Source organism: Ranitomeya variabilis, chromosome 1, assembly GCF_051348905.1.
Source record: "Ranitomeya variabilis isolate aRanVar5 chromosome 1, aRanVar5.hap1, whole genome shotgun sequence".
In the NCBI taxonomy this organism is placed as follows: Eukaryota; Metazoa; Chordata; class Amphibia; order Anura; family Dendrobatidae; genus Ranitomeya; species Ranitomeya variabilis.
This window is the reverse complement of record NC_135232.1, coordinates 956,604,971-956,621,084: the sequence shown is the minus strand read 5'-3', so window position 1 is coordinate 956,621,084 and position 16,114 is coordinate 956,604,971. Positions and strand designations below refer to the sequence as shown.

At 46.0% G+C, this 16,114-nt stretch overlaps 1 protein-coding gene across 2 annotated transcripts in view; it reads right to left on the bottom strand.

Annotated features, from left to right (window-relative positions):
• Positions 1 to 15,638, bottom strand: part of LSM6 (LSM6 homolog, U6 small nuclear RNA and mRNA degradation associated) — a 50,939-nt gene extending 35,301 nt beyond the window's left edge. The window contains exons 1-2 of one of the 2 annotated variants that reach the window (XM_077279287.1): positions 15,265 to 15,638; positions 3,137 to 3,243 (exon numbers count right to left, since the gene is read on the bottom strand). In XM_077279287.1, the coding sequence (XP_077135402.1) occupies positions 3,137 to 3,230 (94 nt within the window). In that variant the 5' untranslated portion in view covers positions 3,231 to 3,243; positions 15,265 to 15,638. Of the gene's footprint in view, positions 1 to 3,136; positions 3,244 to 15,226 lie in introns of both variants that reach the window. The other variant, XM_077279286.1, reaches the window with a different exon arrangement.
• Between the last annotated feature and the right edge of the window lie 476 nt (positions 15,639 to 16,114).

The window sequence follows — 16,114 nt, the reverse complement described above, 5'->3', positions numbered from 1 at the left end:
TGCAATAGAGGGATATTGGCTATGATTTTATCCCACGAGATCTTGTGCTAAGCTGCTCCTCCATTTGCTGCAGCCAGATCATAAGGGAGCGGGCAGTACAAGTTACAGATATTGCCGCCTTCAGATCCCACGCAATTGCCTCCCAGGTGTGCTTCAGAAACCCATCAAATTTTTTATCCAACGGGTCCCTAAGTGCCATCAAAGGGCAGGACCGACCTCTGAAGATTTGCCACTGCCCCGTGAATCTTAGGGACTTTATCCCAACTCTCCGAGTCTCTCCTCAAACGGGTACCTCCTCTTTGAAGATGAGAGCAAGCTACCAGATTTTTCCACTCCATATCTATGAGTGCTTGCATCCTGGAATTAACCGGAAAGGTGCGTTTTTTCTGTTCCTCCAAGCCTCCGAATATTATATCCTCTGGCGAATTAAATGCTTTCTCCTTCTCCTTGTCCTAACTGCCCTGACCAACCTATCCGTATCCTCAGCAGGAAAGAATGGTGGGCCACCTATATCACTGTCCAAGGAGGACGGAAATTCACCATGGTATTCTTCGCCAGACCGTGGGAGAGGCCTCATATTCTGTAACAACCTCCTGAGCTCTTTTATTCCCCCTTTTTTTTTTTTTTTTTACAGGGTCTATAGGGAACCTTCAACCTCAGCCCTGATCACAGACTTAAGGCTTGCGGCAAAGTCAGGGGACTCATCCAGGTTCTTTTTTGGATACAGTCCAAGCAGAGACAGTGTGGTATTACATAAGGCGCATTCTGTATTTTTCTTCTTGACCCTAGCCTTCCTAGGCCCCTAGTGATTTAAGCAAAAAAATGGCACTAATTAACAAAAGGTGATATTCACAAAGATCTCTCACCACCTCCTGTCATATCAAGGCTGATCAGGGGAACATACGACATCCCTTCTGGATACCGAGGAATCCTGCAACATTCCACTCCTCTGACTGGGACGGCTGCCAGTCCTGCCACTTGAGCGGCTGTTCCCTTTAGTGCGCCCGTGCTGGTAGTGGTGAAAGCTGCTGCTGCAGCTGTCCTCTTAGATCCTCCATGATGAAAAGAGCTTTGGATATAAGCGCCTTTCTGTGGTCATCACCTCACTTTCTAAGGGATCCACTGTGTTTCTCCTCAGTTCCGCCTCTTCCGATGCTCAAAAATGCCCTTTTCCCCCTCCACAGAGCCCCCGCCAGGAGGTGCCAGTCCCCAAAAGTCCCAGCCGGCGTTCTCGCCCAGGGTGCCGCAATCTTGCCTCTGGCGCACCCCCTCCGCCGCCACTCGGGCACACCCAATCCCAGTGTGCCTTGCCCGTGGCGGCAGCGGAGTGCGCCCTGAAAGCCTAACTCACTTTGAAGACTGCGGCCGGAAGATGGAGGAGGGAGAGTGGCGCTGTAGATTCAGCCAGCCAGCCTGGCTTACGTTTGTGTCGCCCGCATGTACGCTAGGGCCCTCTGGACCCATGGACGGCGCTTCCAGCACCAGAAGGCCAGCATACAGGCATGTGCCTGCTCTTCCAGTACCGAGACAGGCGTGAGTAAGGAGAAATAAAAAACTCTTTAACCCGCTTGGGTCTCGGTACGATGGTTCCCGTCAGGGCAAGAAACCCAACTGAAGCGGGGAGAGGTACTGCCCCTTTAATTTCAGTAGGTTTCCTGTCCTGGCTGGGCAGATCCCTCTCTCAGATGTGCTGTCATGGGTGAAAAGAAGAAAAAAAAAAAAAAAAAAAAAGGACAAGGCTTTTAATGATATCCCAGTCCATGTAGTACATGTGGATCGCCCCCAGGCGCAGGGCAGTGGGGTACTCGGTACCGGGTCCCTCTGTCTAGGTTCTGGGGATGTCACGATGGCCCGACCCGGTCCGTGGCCCTGCTAAGGGGCGCCCAATTAAAGGTGTAATAGTTGTTTGTACGGTGTTCGTGATGCCACCTGTGGTATTCGGTCAGGATGACCGACGCTGCTTGGGGGTCCGCTGTGGTGATGGAATGGCAGCTATATGGTGTACCTTCCCACAGGTGAAGTATGTCCCCAGGGCTTCCCAGTAAGGTAGATGATGATGGTGTAGGTCGCAGTAAATAACGAGGACACAGGATTGCAGTCTCTTTACCTTTTACTGAAGACTTCAGCATCCATAATCCAGAGCACTGCTAACAGGGCTGGCTGAATCCGGCCGGTCCGAAGGCACATCCAGAGTTCCCTTTGCAGGTGGAAATCAGTAGCCTTCCTACTTGCGCCTGTGTGTTGTAGTACCTCCCTGCTGAGAACCACGGGATAGTCCTCACAACTGTCGTGTATGTTACTGGTATTCTCTCTCTCTCTCCGTCCCCCAGATGGTATAGATAGGACGACCCGTATGACGGGGTAGGCCTGGAGCTATTTTATAGGCACCCTAGAGACGCCCCTCTCCCACAATTTGCCTCCGTTGTCTTCATTAGGTATTAAGGTTGGGCAGCCAACTTTGAATTAACTGTCCTGCCGTAGTTTGAAGTAATGTGTAGAGCCTATTACTCCCTCGGTGTTCCGGCCACCGGCTAAGCGCCTCAGAAGGATGTTGCCGATCTTAAGGCAGAACTCCTCCCGGTATTATCTCCTTGTGCTGTGATCTCGTTTCTCACTTCTCCACAATATACTCCGCTTCTTGTCCTTTCTTAGGATGCTGCCGCAATGGGGTGCAGGCGCAGCTCCGTAACGTTCTATCTCTTGCTAAGTCTCTGCCAGGATCCCACCCCTGACAGGGACCTCTGTCTGCAGCTCAGATGTTCCGCCTTCTCCCCGTCTGCCTGACAGGTCTTTACTGGGTCTCACCCGGTAGCGTTCTGCTCCTAACTTCCTATCCAACTCCCAGTTTTACCCAAGTGTGAGGAGTGGCCTAATACATAGAACCCTTTGCTCCCCCTGGTGGTTGGAGTGTGAAGTGTAGTGACTGTGATACCTGGTCAGGTGAACTCCTTTAGTGCCATCAGACGTAACATCACTCCCCCTTGTGGAAGAGCGACATTACTGCAACGACTAGGACTCTGGGGCGCTGCACATGGACATACTGAGACCACCATAGCAAGTGTGGTGCCTTTTTATTGGCATACCATAGTGGTTCATACAGTTTATGGGATCAACATCATGACCATCATATTGTTACCTCGATAGTCAACTCCGGAGTTCAGCTTCACTACAACTGGTCGCCCAATGATTTGCTTCAAAAAGTCACTAGGGGTTTGTTTTCTCAAACTCATTCTGATTTTTTTTCTAAAAAGACAAAAGATGCAAACATGGTTTAATTTTTCCATCACAGACAATTGTACCAAAAAGAAACATTTTCCAACAATCTTTCTTTAGAGCGAACTTGTCTGCGCGATTTTGCTAAGTAAACTACAGACATTGTCATGTTGACATTGTTATCCTGATTTAAATGATACCTGGGGTGAAGAAATCACTTGTGTGATTCTTGTTTAATCTGTGTTACAAGTTTTCAGTTAATGATATGAAACACAAATCCACTCTAGTAGAGAAAAGGGCAAATAGGGTCTTACCTGATGATAGTTTCAAGACAGTTACTAGTTTGCACTCACCTAGTTTTCCATAGTCAAAAGGCACATAGGACTCAGAGCCAACAGCTGCTGCATATCCACGCGTCAGACCACATGGTCAATTCACAATAGTAGATAAAGGAGACGTGGATATAATCTGCACTGCTGCGGAAATCACAATCCCAATAAATGGATGAAAGTTGGTGTTTTATTCACTATTCACTCAACGCGTTTCGAAGTTAACAACTTCTTCAGGAGATGCATCCCTGAAGAAGTTATGTTAACTTCGAAACACGTTGAGTGAATAAAATGCCATCTTTCATCCATATATTGGGATTGTGATTTCTGCAGCAGCACGGATTATATCCACGTCTCCTTTTATCTACAGTTAATGATATGCTCATGCTCTGGGGCGGGACTGTAGGCAGAGTTTTATCATCCTGCTCTAAGCCAGAGAAATCAAGGTGAGACCTGCTCACAGGCAGCCCCGAAGCACAAACATGTTCCACATCATAGAGAGAGACAGACTATTTGTGCTTCGGGATGGCCTGAGGGCAGGTCTTTCCTTGGTTTCTCTGGCTTAGGCCGGCGTCACACTCGGCGTAAGACAATACGCCACGTATTTTACGGCCGTAATACGGCCGAAATACGGTGAAATGTTCCCAAAATAGTGATCCGTAGTCAGGGTGTGTCAGCGTATTTTGCGCATGGCATCCTCCGTATGTAATCCGTATGGCATCCGTACTGCGAGATTTTCGCGCAGGCTTGCAAAACCGACATCTAATGGATTTATGTGCTCAAATGTTCATTAAAACATATATACAGTATATATATATATATATATATATATATATATATATATATATATATATATATATATATATATATATATATATATATATATATATATATATATATATATATATATATATATATATATATATATATATATATATATGTCATTGAGACACATATATATATATATTCTGTATTTAGATTTCATTCAGCGCGATATCTGTGAACAGCCGGTAATTCAATTGCCGGCTTTTCATTTCTCCTGCACAAACCCGACATGATATGAGACATGGTTTACATATAGTAAACCATCTCATATCCCCTTTTTTTTTGCATATTCCACACTACTAATGTTAGTAGTGTGTATGTGCAAAATTTCAGCGCTGTAGCTGCTAAAATAAAGGGTTAAATGGCGGAAAAAATTGGCGTGGGCTCCCGCGCAATTTTCTCCGCCAGAGCGGTAAAGCCAGTGACCGAGGGCAGATATTAATAGCCAGGAGAGGGTCCATGGTTATTGGCCCCCCCGTGGCTAAAAACATCTGCCCCCAGCCACCCCAGAAAAGGCACATCTGGAAGATGCGCCTATTCTGGCACTTGGCCACTCTCTTCCCACTCCCTGTAGCGGTGGGATATGGGGTAATGAAGGGTTAATGCCACCTTGCTATTGGAAGGTGACATTAAGCCAGATTAATGATGGAGAGGCGTCAATTATGACACCTATCCATTATTAATCCAATTGTAGGAAAGGGTTAAAAAACACACACACATGATTGAAAAGTATTTTAATGAAATAAACACAGCGGTTGTTGTAATAATTTATTGTTCTCTCAAATCCATTTGCAGTCCCTCGCTTGGCAACATAATAAACGCACAAGATACATACCTTCTGCTGTCAGATCAGGTCCCACGATGTAATCCATCTGAAGGGGTTAACTAATATTACAAGCAGGAGCCCTGCAAATGCAGCTGTGCTCCGTGCTTGTAATTCCCCTGCGAATGAATGAAATGTAGGTCATTGACCTACATTTCATTCATTCGCGGTGAGGCGCCCTCTGGTGGATGTTCTCATGAACTGCAGCCTGGGAACTTTTTCCCACGCTCCAGGTCATATGAGGACATCCACCAGGGGGCGCATCACCGCGAATGAATGAAATGTAGGTCAATGACCTACATTTCATTCATTCGCAGGGGAATTACAAGCACGGAGCACAGCTGCATTTGCAGGGCTCCTGCTTGTAATATTAGTTAACCCCTTCAGATGGATTACATCGTGGGACCTGATCTGACAGCAGAAGGTATGTATCTTGTGCGTTTATTATGTTGCCAAGCGAGGGACTGCAAATGGATTTGAGAGAACAATAAATTATTACAACAACCGCTGTGTTTATTTCATTAAAATACTTTTCAATCATGTGTGTGTGTGTGTTTTTTTAACCCTTTCCTACAATTGGATTAATAATGGATAGGTGTCATAATTGACGCCTCTCCATCATTAATCTGGCTTAATGTCACCTTCCAATAGCAAGGTGGCATTAACCCTTCATTACCCCATATCCCACCGCTACAGGGAGTGGGAAGAGAGTGGCCAAGTGCCAGAATAGGCGCATCTTCCAGATGTGCCTTTTCTGGGGTGGCTGGGGGCAGATGTTTTTAGCCACGGGGGGGCCAATAACCATGGACCCTCTCCTGGCTATTAATATCTGCCCTCAGTCACTGGCTTTACCGCTCTGGCGGAGAAAATTGCGCGGGAGCCCACGCCAATTTTTTCCGCCATTTAACCCTTTATTTTAGCAGCTACAGCGCTGAAATTTTGCACATACACACTACTAACATTAGTAGTGTGGAATATGCAAAAAAAAGGGGGATATGAGATGGTTTACTGTATGTAAACCATGTCTCATATCCTGTCGGGTTTGTGCAGGAGAAATGAAAAGCCGGCAATTGAATTACCGACTTTTCACTAACAGCGCTGCGTATTTCTCGCAAGTCACACTGCAGGTCCGTGTGGAATCCGTATTTTTCTCGCCCCCATAGACTTTCATTGGCGATTTTTTTGCGCAGTACGCTGACAAACGCAGCATGCTGCGATTTTGTACGGCCGTAGAAAGCCGTATAATACTGAACCGTAATATACGGCTAATAGGAGCAGCCCCATTGAGAATAATTGTGCCGTATGTTATGCGAGTTTTACGGACGTAGTTTCTGCGCTCTTACGTCCGTAAAACTCGCCAGTGTGACGCCGGCCTTAGAGCGCTAAGATAAGACCCTGTCTACAGTCCCTCCCCGGAGCACGGGCATATCATTAACTAAAAGCTTCTAACACTGACTACACAAGACGGATTTTTTCACTCCACGTATTTTAGTGTAACAACATTAAAGGGAACCTGTCACCCCCAAAATCGAAGATGAGCTAAGCCCACCGGCATCAGGGGCTTATCTACAGCATTCTGGAATGCTGTAGATAAGCCCCCAATGTATCTTGAAAGATGAGAAAAAGAGGTTAGATTATACTCACCCAGGGGCGGTCCCGCTGCGGTCCGGTCCAATGGGCGTAGCGGTCTGGGGCCTCCCACCTTCTTAAGATGACGTCCTCTTCTTGTCTTCACGCTGCGGCTCCGGCACAAGCGTACTTTGTCTGCCCTGTTGAGGGCAGAGCAAAGTACTGCAGTGCGCAGGCGCCGGGAAAGGTCAGAGGCCCAGCGCCTGCGCACTGCAGTACTTTGTCTGCCCTCAACAGGGCAGACAAAGTACGCCTGCGCCGGAGCGTGAAGACAAGAGGACGTCATCGTAAGAAGATGGGAGGCCCCAGACTGGACTGCGACACCCACCACAGTGGGACCACCCCTGGGTGAGTAATCTAACCTCTTTTTCTCATATTTCAGGATACATCAGGGGCTTATCTACAGCATTCCAGAATGCTGTAGATAAGCCCCTGATGCTGATGGGCTTCGCTCATCTTCGATTTTGGGGGTGACAGGTTCCCTTTAACATGACATTGCCTGTAGTTTACTTAGCAAAATCCTGCTGACAGATTCACTTTAAATGCAATCACGACTGAGGATCAGCTAGTCACTTATTTTTCTTTGCCATGAGATGCGATGTCTCTGTTGCTCAACGTTAATGAAGCACTCCCATCAAAGTTTTTATCCTCTTAGTTTATTGCAATCATATTATATGGCACTATGTACTTACAATAGCTCATTTTGTCTTTCTATCCAGCTAATTTTTCTCTTTTGTCTATGCAGAAACAGGGAGTCTCTTGTTCCTGCATTTATCATTCCCCTCCTTCAACTCATGACCCAGCTGCTCTCTCCTCCCCATACTACCAACTTTAGCAGTGACTTATGACTCATACAGGGAAAACTGACTTCTGCTGCTACATAGAGCTTAGAAGGATTCAGCTAGTCAGTTTTAATCATGGGATGGCTTAGACCTAATGGAAAAGAGAAGAATTAGCTGGGTAGAAAGCCAAAATGAGCAATTGTTAGTACACAGTGCTGTATAATATGATGGTTGCAATATATTAAGAGGATACAAATTTTGATGGGAGTGCTTTATTAAGGAGGTTGCCCACTACTAGGACAACCCCTTAAACTCGACCCAGATAAAATAAAGCCAATAGGCGCATGCGCGGACTCTGGTAGCGACGGACATGTCGCGCTAAGCTCCGCCATCCGACAGTCCCTAAAAAGCCCCTCTCAGCAACCAGGTCACAGTGGAAACACCGCATTCGGATCGCCTACATCCCCGGGAGTGCGGCCGACGGTAATGCCTAAAAAAGGTAGCGCAACCCAGCCAGCAGGCCGCACTATACCGGAGCTTCTCCTAAGCGGCAGTGCTTCCAAAATGGCCGCCGCAGCCGTCCCATCTCAGACTGCAGCCCTGGTGACCGAGGGTAATGGCGGGCAGGGGGAAGCAGCTGCAGACACTGAAACCACGGTCTCCACAGCAGCGCTCATAAAATCATTACAGGAGACCTTCCGGACAGAGCTGTCCTCCGCCATGCAAGGTATAGCGTCACAGCTGCAGGACGTTCTGCAGCGCACGACCTGCCTGGAGGAGAAGGTGGAAGCCATAACTGATGCATTGGAGGAGGACCATGACACGCTTAAGCAACAAACCGACCGCATCTCTGAATTAGAGCTCCGGTGTGAAGATTATGAAAACAGGTCACGCAGGGGCAACCTGAGAATAAGAGGCCTCCCTGAACATATAGTAGCCCTTGAGGATACAGCGACTGCTTTATTTAAGGCACTCCTACCTGAATTAGATACAACCCTCCTCCATATCACCAGAATCCACAGGGCCCTGGGTAGGCCTCGTGCTGGGGACGTGCCTAGAGACGTAATATTAAAATTACACTACGAGGAAACGCGGGACCTCATCCTAATGGCAGCCAGAAACCAGCCTGCGTTGCCCGGCTTACCAGGTACTGTCCATATATATGCTGATATCGCGGCGGCCACACTGGCCAGAAGGAGATCACTTAGGCCCATCACAGCCTCCCTTCAGGGCGCCCAGATTAAATACCGGTGGGGGTTTCCTTTCGCCCTAAATTTTATGGCTAACTCTCAGTTTTATGTCTGCCGGTCATTAGAGGAGGGAAAGCAAGCACTAACCAAGGCGGGAATACCGATTGCCTCTGACATCCCCCCTCTACCTCAAAGAAGACCCAGACCGTTAAGGGAATGGAAGGACTCCCCCAGAACAAGGAGCCAAAATGCACGGGTTACCTGACTTAATGAGACAACAACATGAAAGGAAATTGCGTCTCGTTTGACGGTTGTGGTCTCTGCAATACCTGAACTTGAGCTATCTATTATATAACAGATCCAGATGAGTATACTACCAATCTGTGCCTGATATACTTACCATAAGTTTATTATTTTTACCTAAATTCTATCTACCCTCCCCTACCTTCCACTCTTCCTTACCTTTCCTTAGTTATCTTCTCTTTTTTTTTTTTTTTTGCTCACTTTTACTTCCACTTTCCCTACACTCTCCCATTCCTTTCCCTCTTCTCCCCCCCCCCCTTTTTTTTTCCCCTCTCTCTAATTAGTTCATTTTTATTTTGTTTTGTTGTACTAATCTCTCATAGGGGTTGGGACTCTCGGAGTCACCACATGCTGCCTATATTTGGTGATTCCTGGCTTACTACTTATTATGGGAACCCAGATCGCCATAATTCTCTGACTTTATGTCCTCCTGAATGTATTATCTGTTCTGATTGTCGTCGTCTTCCCCCTGTCCGTCTCCTTCCCCATGTCTCCCTTTGGAAATAGTCATTCTAACTTCAAAATAACTAAACACAGTGTTGGGATAGAGGTTATTCTGACCTTAGTTTACTGTCACACGTTCATCAGCAATAGACACACGCCCAATTATGTGTAGAGTCCTTTCTCACAATGTCCGGGGGTTTAATTCACCCATAAAGCGCAAGAAGGCCTTTCTTGATTATCAGAAACAGAGGCCTGATGTCATATGTCTACAGGAGACTCACTTCACCAACTCCTCATTCCCAAAATACTTTGACTCACACTATTCACAACATTATTTGTCGTCCTGGGACCGTAAGAGGAGAGGTGTGGCCATCTTTATCAGAAATAACTTTCCTTTACACTGCACTAACACCTACTCCGACCCAGAGGGCAGATTTATCATTCTCCTCGGAACTTCCCAGGGCATCAACATATGCATTGTCAATAGTTACTCTCCTGCAGAAGCTCAGACCCGCACCTTTCAACTAATCTTATCAAAACTCTCCTCGCTCACATACCAACACCTTATTTGGTGTGGTGATTTCAACCTTACTATAAACCCATCACTAGATAGCAGTTCCTTAAAGCGTGTGGACATCACAAAAGCCGATAGGAAAAAAGTTCTCCAACTGATGAGGGAGGGCCATATTGCGGATGTCTGGAGGGAATTGAATGGGCCCATACGGGGATACACCTACTACTCACCAGCGCAAAAGTCCTACTCAAGAATAGATCTTCACCTAACCTCTGCTGCAACCCTCCCCTCTATCCTCTTTTCCCGACATATCCCTTCATCGTGGTCAGACCATGACATTGTCCTGTCAATGTTCAAATTTGACACCGTAACCTCTCGACTTTTTAAATGGAGGTTGAATGAATCACTGCTTACGGACCCCACCGTCCTAACAAACGTTAAAAAGGACCTGAATATCTATTTTGAAACCAATGACACTGGAGAGGCTTCACCTGGCTTGGTGTGGATGGCACACAAAAAATTCATAACCGGATCTTTAATTAAAATTGCCTCTGCTAAAAAGAAACAAAGATCAGAACAACAGTCACAATTAGAAAACAAACTTTCTAGGTTGGTACAGGCAAACCAAACTAACACGTCACTTTACTTAATAAAACAGATCCATGATGTTAAATTACAATTAAATGCACTATTAACAAATAGGACTGAAAAAACATTGACATGGATTAAGTCATCTTTCTACAGGCATGCCAACAAGCCCAGCAGCATGCTGGCCCGTATGCTCAGGAAAAGGGAGCTTCTGAATAGTATTCCCTCCATCAGGGATTCGTCTGGCCATATTACAGCCCACCCAGAGGTAATTTACAATACATTTCACAAATATTACCAAACGCTATATACTGCCCCCCAACCCCCACCCCCCCCCTCCGCGATGTCTTCATTCTTTCCTAGAAAAATTGACTCTCCCTAAAGTATCTACCTTGGCCACTGCCTCCCTTCAGACACCTATAACTGCAGAAGAGATTGCACAAGCAATTAAAAACCTCAAAAAAAATAAAGCTCCCGGGCCTGATGGACTTACTGCGATCTATTATAAAAAATTCGGGGACATACTTATGCCACACATCCAACAATACTGTAATGCCCTACTAAATGGGAAACAAATGCCGGCTGAATTCTATACAGCTCATGTGACAATTATTCCCAAACCAAAAAAAGACCACTTGAACCCCAAAAATTACAGACCCATCTCCCTATTGAATGTAGACCTTAAAATTTTCACGTCCATCATCACTACCAGACTTAACGCCATTTTACCTGCGCTGGTTCATCGTGACCAGGTGGGATTTATACCCAAAAGGCAAGGCCCAGATAATATTAGACGAAACCTCAACCTCATACACTCTGCTAACCATCTCAAACAGTCCCTTCTAGTGCTGGCTCTTGATATAGAGAAGGCCTTCGACTCAATCTCCTGGCCTTACTTATTCGCAGTCTTGGCAAAATTTGGCATTCCATCAAATATTATATCAAGCCTTAAGTTATTATACGATAACCCTACGGCCTATTTAAAATTGCCCTCTAACAAGCCTACTCCCATCAATATACAGCGAGGCACGAGGCAGGGTTGCCCGCTGTCTCCTGCTCTGTTTGCTCTAGCTATGGAGCCCCTGGCGGAGGCAATCCGAGTCAACCCCAATATACATGGGCCACGAGACCTGGGCGAGCAGTATAAAACAAGCCTTTTTGCGGATGATCTACTTCTGACGCTCACCAACCCAACTGTCACGCTTCCAAATCTATTTGCAATCCTACATGATTTTGAGATGATTTCAGGTCTTAAAATTAACATAGACAAGTCAGAGGCCCTGTTCATCAACACCCCAGGAGAAATGCAGAATAACATAGTCACCCAATTTAAATTCACTAAAAAAGATCATTACCTAACCTATCTGGGAGTAAACCTGACACCGCACAAGTCATCCTTATATAAATGGAACTATATCCCATTAATAAAGAGTCTACAATCAGATCTTACCAGATGGTCCTCCATGACACTCTCTTGGCTTGGTAGATTGCACGCCATCAAAATGGTCTCCCTCCCAAAGTTTTTATACCTTTTCCGATCCCTACCTATCCCGATACCGTCTAAGACATTACATGAGATCCATACTATGATCTCAAAATTCCTTTGGCTGGGAAAAAGACCCCGGATTAGACAAAAGAACCTATTTAGACACAGGGGGGTTGGGTGGATTGTCTTTACCCAATTTTATGTTGTACTACAAATCAGCCCAACTAGCCCAGTTAACTTCATCATGTGCTGATAAAGACACTCAACCTAGGTGGATTAGTTTAGAATCCTCCTTATTGGCGCCCTTCTCCCTCCCGGGCCTTTTTTGGACTAAACAGAAACTCCCAAGGGGTTTACATATAATAGCACCATTCACCTTCCATTCTTTAATCATTTGGCGAAAAGAGAGGTTTAAGCATAATCTCCAATCTAAATCTTCCCTGTTGACACACCTCTTCCATAACCCTGACTTTCTGCCGGGACTTCACCCCCGCCCTTTCTCGTGGTGGATTTCTAATGGCTTTTTAACCTTGCGACAGCTTTGCACCCCTTTCCACACGTTATTCACCCGACAAGAATTCACTCAAAAATTTACCCCACCAGCGAAAGAGGCATTACGTATGTGTCAAATATTCCATTTCGCTAACCAGATCATGCAGCATAGGGTCCCTCCGCGTCCCACTGGGTATGAGCAAAAATGTATGGCGGATCCCTTGGGAGGAGGAACCATTTCACTTATTTACTCATCCTTAAATGACACTCAGGGTGACGAAAAATTAAAATTCATGGAGCAGTGGGAAACAGACCTGAATGTGTCAATGTCTCTAGAGGATTGGCGTAGAAGCTGTTTTACACTTACCAAGGGAAGTTGCCAAACTTCGTTAATTGAGACATCTATTAAGCTTTTACACAGAACCTACCTAGTTCCAAGTAAATTACATGCCATATACCCTAGCGTATCAGACCGTTGTTTTCGGGGATGTGGGGCGACCTAGAACATATCTGGTGGGGGTGCCCGGTGGTTTCGGCACTGTGGAGGGAGGTGCGGTCTGTGGTGGAGAGAATGTTTGGTAGGAGAGTTCTATTAAACCCTACGGTGTTTCTTCTGGGGACTAAGGTACCAGGTTCTTCTAATAAATTTCACAAATTGGTTGCTCAACTCAGCATGGCAGCAAGGCTACACATTGCTTCAAGATGGAAGACTTCGTCGCTCTCGATGATGTCGGTTATGGACAAAATGAACACCATACTTCTTTATGAACGTATTCAAGCCACAAGAAATGATACATGGGATATTTTCTACCAGACTTGGCGTCCCTGGATGGACTTGGATGTTAATAATAACCTGGAGCAGACCCTGTTGTTATCTTTGTGATGGTTCTAATACTATTTACAATCATTCCTATTACATATTGCTCATTGGCTATTTAACCCCCCCCCCCTCTTTCCCTATGTGTTCTCTCCCTCTGTCTATGTCTTACTGTTTTAAATGTTTACTTTATATAAGTTTAGTCGTTTTTTTATACGACTCATGTTTTTATGTTACTTGATTTATAATTGAACAATGATCCCCTGCGTGGGAAATTTGCTGTTAAATTTGAGTGAGAAAAAAATAAATAAATAAAAAATCTATTGAAACTAAAATAAAGCCAATACTCGCCCTTCGTGTCGGCGCCATTCCTGCTCTCCCTGGGGCTGTGATGCGGTGCTGTGACACACAACGTCGGCACCCAATCAGCGCTGGCGTCACTGTCTCTGCCTTCAGACAAACTGAATATGAAGAGGAAGCTAAGGCTGCATCTGATCCTGGACTTCCTCTTCATTTTGAGTTTGTCCGAAGGTGGAGGCAGTGACGCCAGTGCTGATTGGGCCCCGGGCATCACGTGTAAATCCAACGTATCACAGCACTGAGACAGAGTGGAAACACTGCAGGAATGGAGACGACACGGAAGGTGAGTATAGGCTTTATCATGTTATCAGGGCAGAACATTTAGTGAAAAAAATTATGTTCAATTTGCAGAAAATAACTTTGCTGCAAATTGAATTACCTGGGAAAATCCATACAATCTGCTTATCTATACTTGAATGAGGCCACGGTGACTTTTCCCCATGACATATACACATAGGGAGAAACCTGTCAGTCTAGGGAAGCAGGGGGGCTGGAAGCCAATCAAAACCTGCCACAGGCTAGTAAGCCAAAATGCCACTAGTGTCTGATTCATGCAGGGAGCAGATGTCAGGTTCCCTTTAAAAGTAGTGTCACCCCTGAAAACTTTCAACCACTTGTACGGTCCTAGGGGGGGACTTAGCCCCTATAAAAGTCATGCCTGCAGTGTAGGTTTAGTTTCTTCAGTTTTTTTTAGAAAAATTATTATATGTAAATGGGATCTGCTCACTGCACCATGCCACACACCGAGCCAGTGACTGCACGCACACGTCAGGGCTGGCGCTCTCGGATGACGCATGGAGTGCGCCGCTGGCTATACATACGGTCACATTACTGCTCATCCTGGGAGCTTCATGGTAGGCGGCAGAGCTGGCATACGTGCAGGGGGATTCATCTCTGGCAGCATTCACTTTGGGCAAACAAGTGTGGTCAGTGAAGCTAAGGGGAGGTGCACATCATGCTGACTGAGGGTAGAAAGGGGCGCCGAGCTCCTGGCCATGCCAATGGTGCAGCAATAAAAATAGAATGGGAAGAGCTGCTCCATAGGTGCTGTCAGACTTGTGGGCTGCCAGATGCCCTGTAGAGCACATTATACACCATTAATCATGGAAGTCTCACTGTGTAAGACATTGACCCTCAGGTAACAAATCGCAGCTCAGCTTTCATTTCTAAGACTGCTCTGGACAGATAAGAGAGGAGCGCTGATTGGTTGCTGTCGGGCACACCAGCAGTTTTATAAAATGAGGCCTATTACTGCATTTACACATCCGGACACATAAAAGTGAAAACAGAGGAAACAGCACGGATGAGCCCGCAGCGGTGACAGGCAGCGGCCACACACTGCAGGCGCCTGCTCACTGCTGTACACAGGACAACTATTCCCAGCAATCCTAGTCACAGGAGCCTCCACACACGGAGGAAGTGGTACTGTACCCGGAATCCTCCGCTCCGACCAGTAAGCTCGGACGTACCTCGCGCGCGCCGCAGTCTCCTCCCACGCGACGGGGCGAGGCCAAGGACAATCTTCAAGAAGAAGCGAAGGTGTTTAGCAGAGGGCGGATGTACAATGGAGCTGTTCCTACTACTTCTCCTGTTCTGTGGTCACGTGATCGCCGGGTATTTCCCACCTCTCCTCGGCCTGCAGGAAGCAGCAGTGGGTTGTGGAGATGGTGACGTGCGCGGTGTCAGAGGACGGAAGTGGAGGGCGGCATATATTTATACACTTCATCTACGTCTTGGCGCGTCTGTCGCTGGTTCCTGCCAGCCTCCATCACAGGGCAGATGTACAGCTGAGCAGCCGTCAGTTACAGTCTGTCATACAGTCCATGCAAATCATTGCCAGCTCAGAAAAGGGGGCGGGGTGTGCCTTAACCCCTTAGTGACCAAGCCAATTTTGACCTTAATGACCGGGCCAAATTTTACAATTCTGACCACTGTCACTTTATTATTCCCATAGTCCTGTTTTAGCAGCGGCTAAAGTCACTTCGAAAATACATCAAAATCACATTCCAATATGATGAGTGCCATAAAAGAAGAGACGTGATAAAGGGTATAATTAAAAACCTGTATATTTATTTGTAAGTGATTAAAATAGTAAATATTACATAAGACAAAAAAGGGGGAAAAAAAAGAGAAACCTCCAAATACAGGGGGAGATTGCCCAGCACAAATCCAGCAGATGGTGTAACTCTAGATATTGTAATCTTGGTATAATTAGAAATAAATAATGATTACAACGACATTTGAGTAAAGTGCCCAGTGACAATATATATAAGGGCAGGAGACAGTTATTACAAATAAATATGCAGCTTTATAATTATA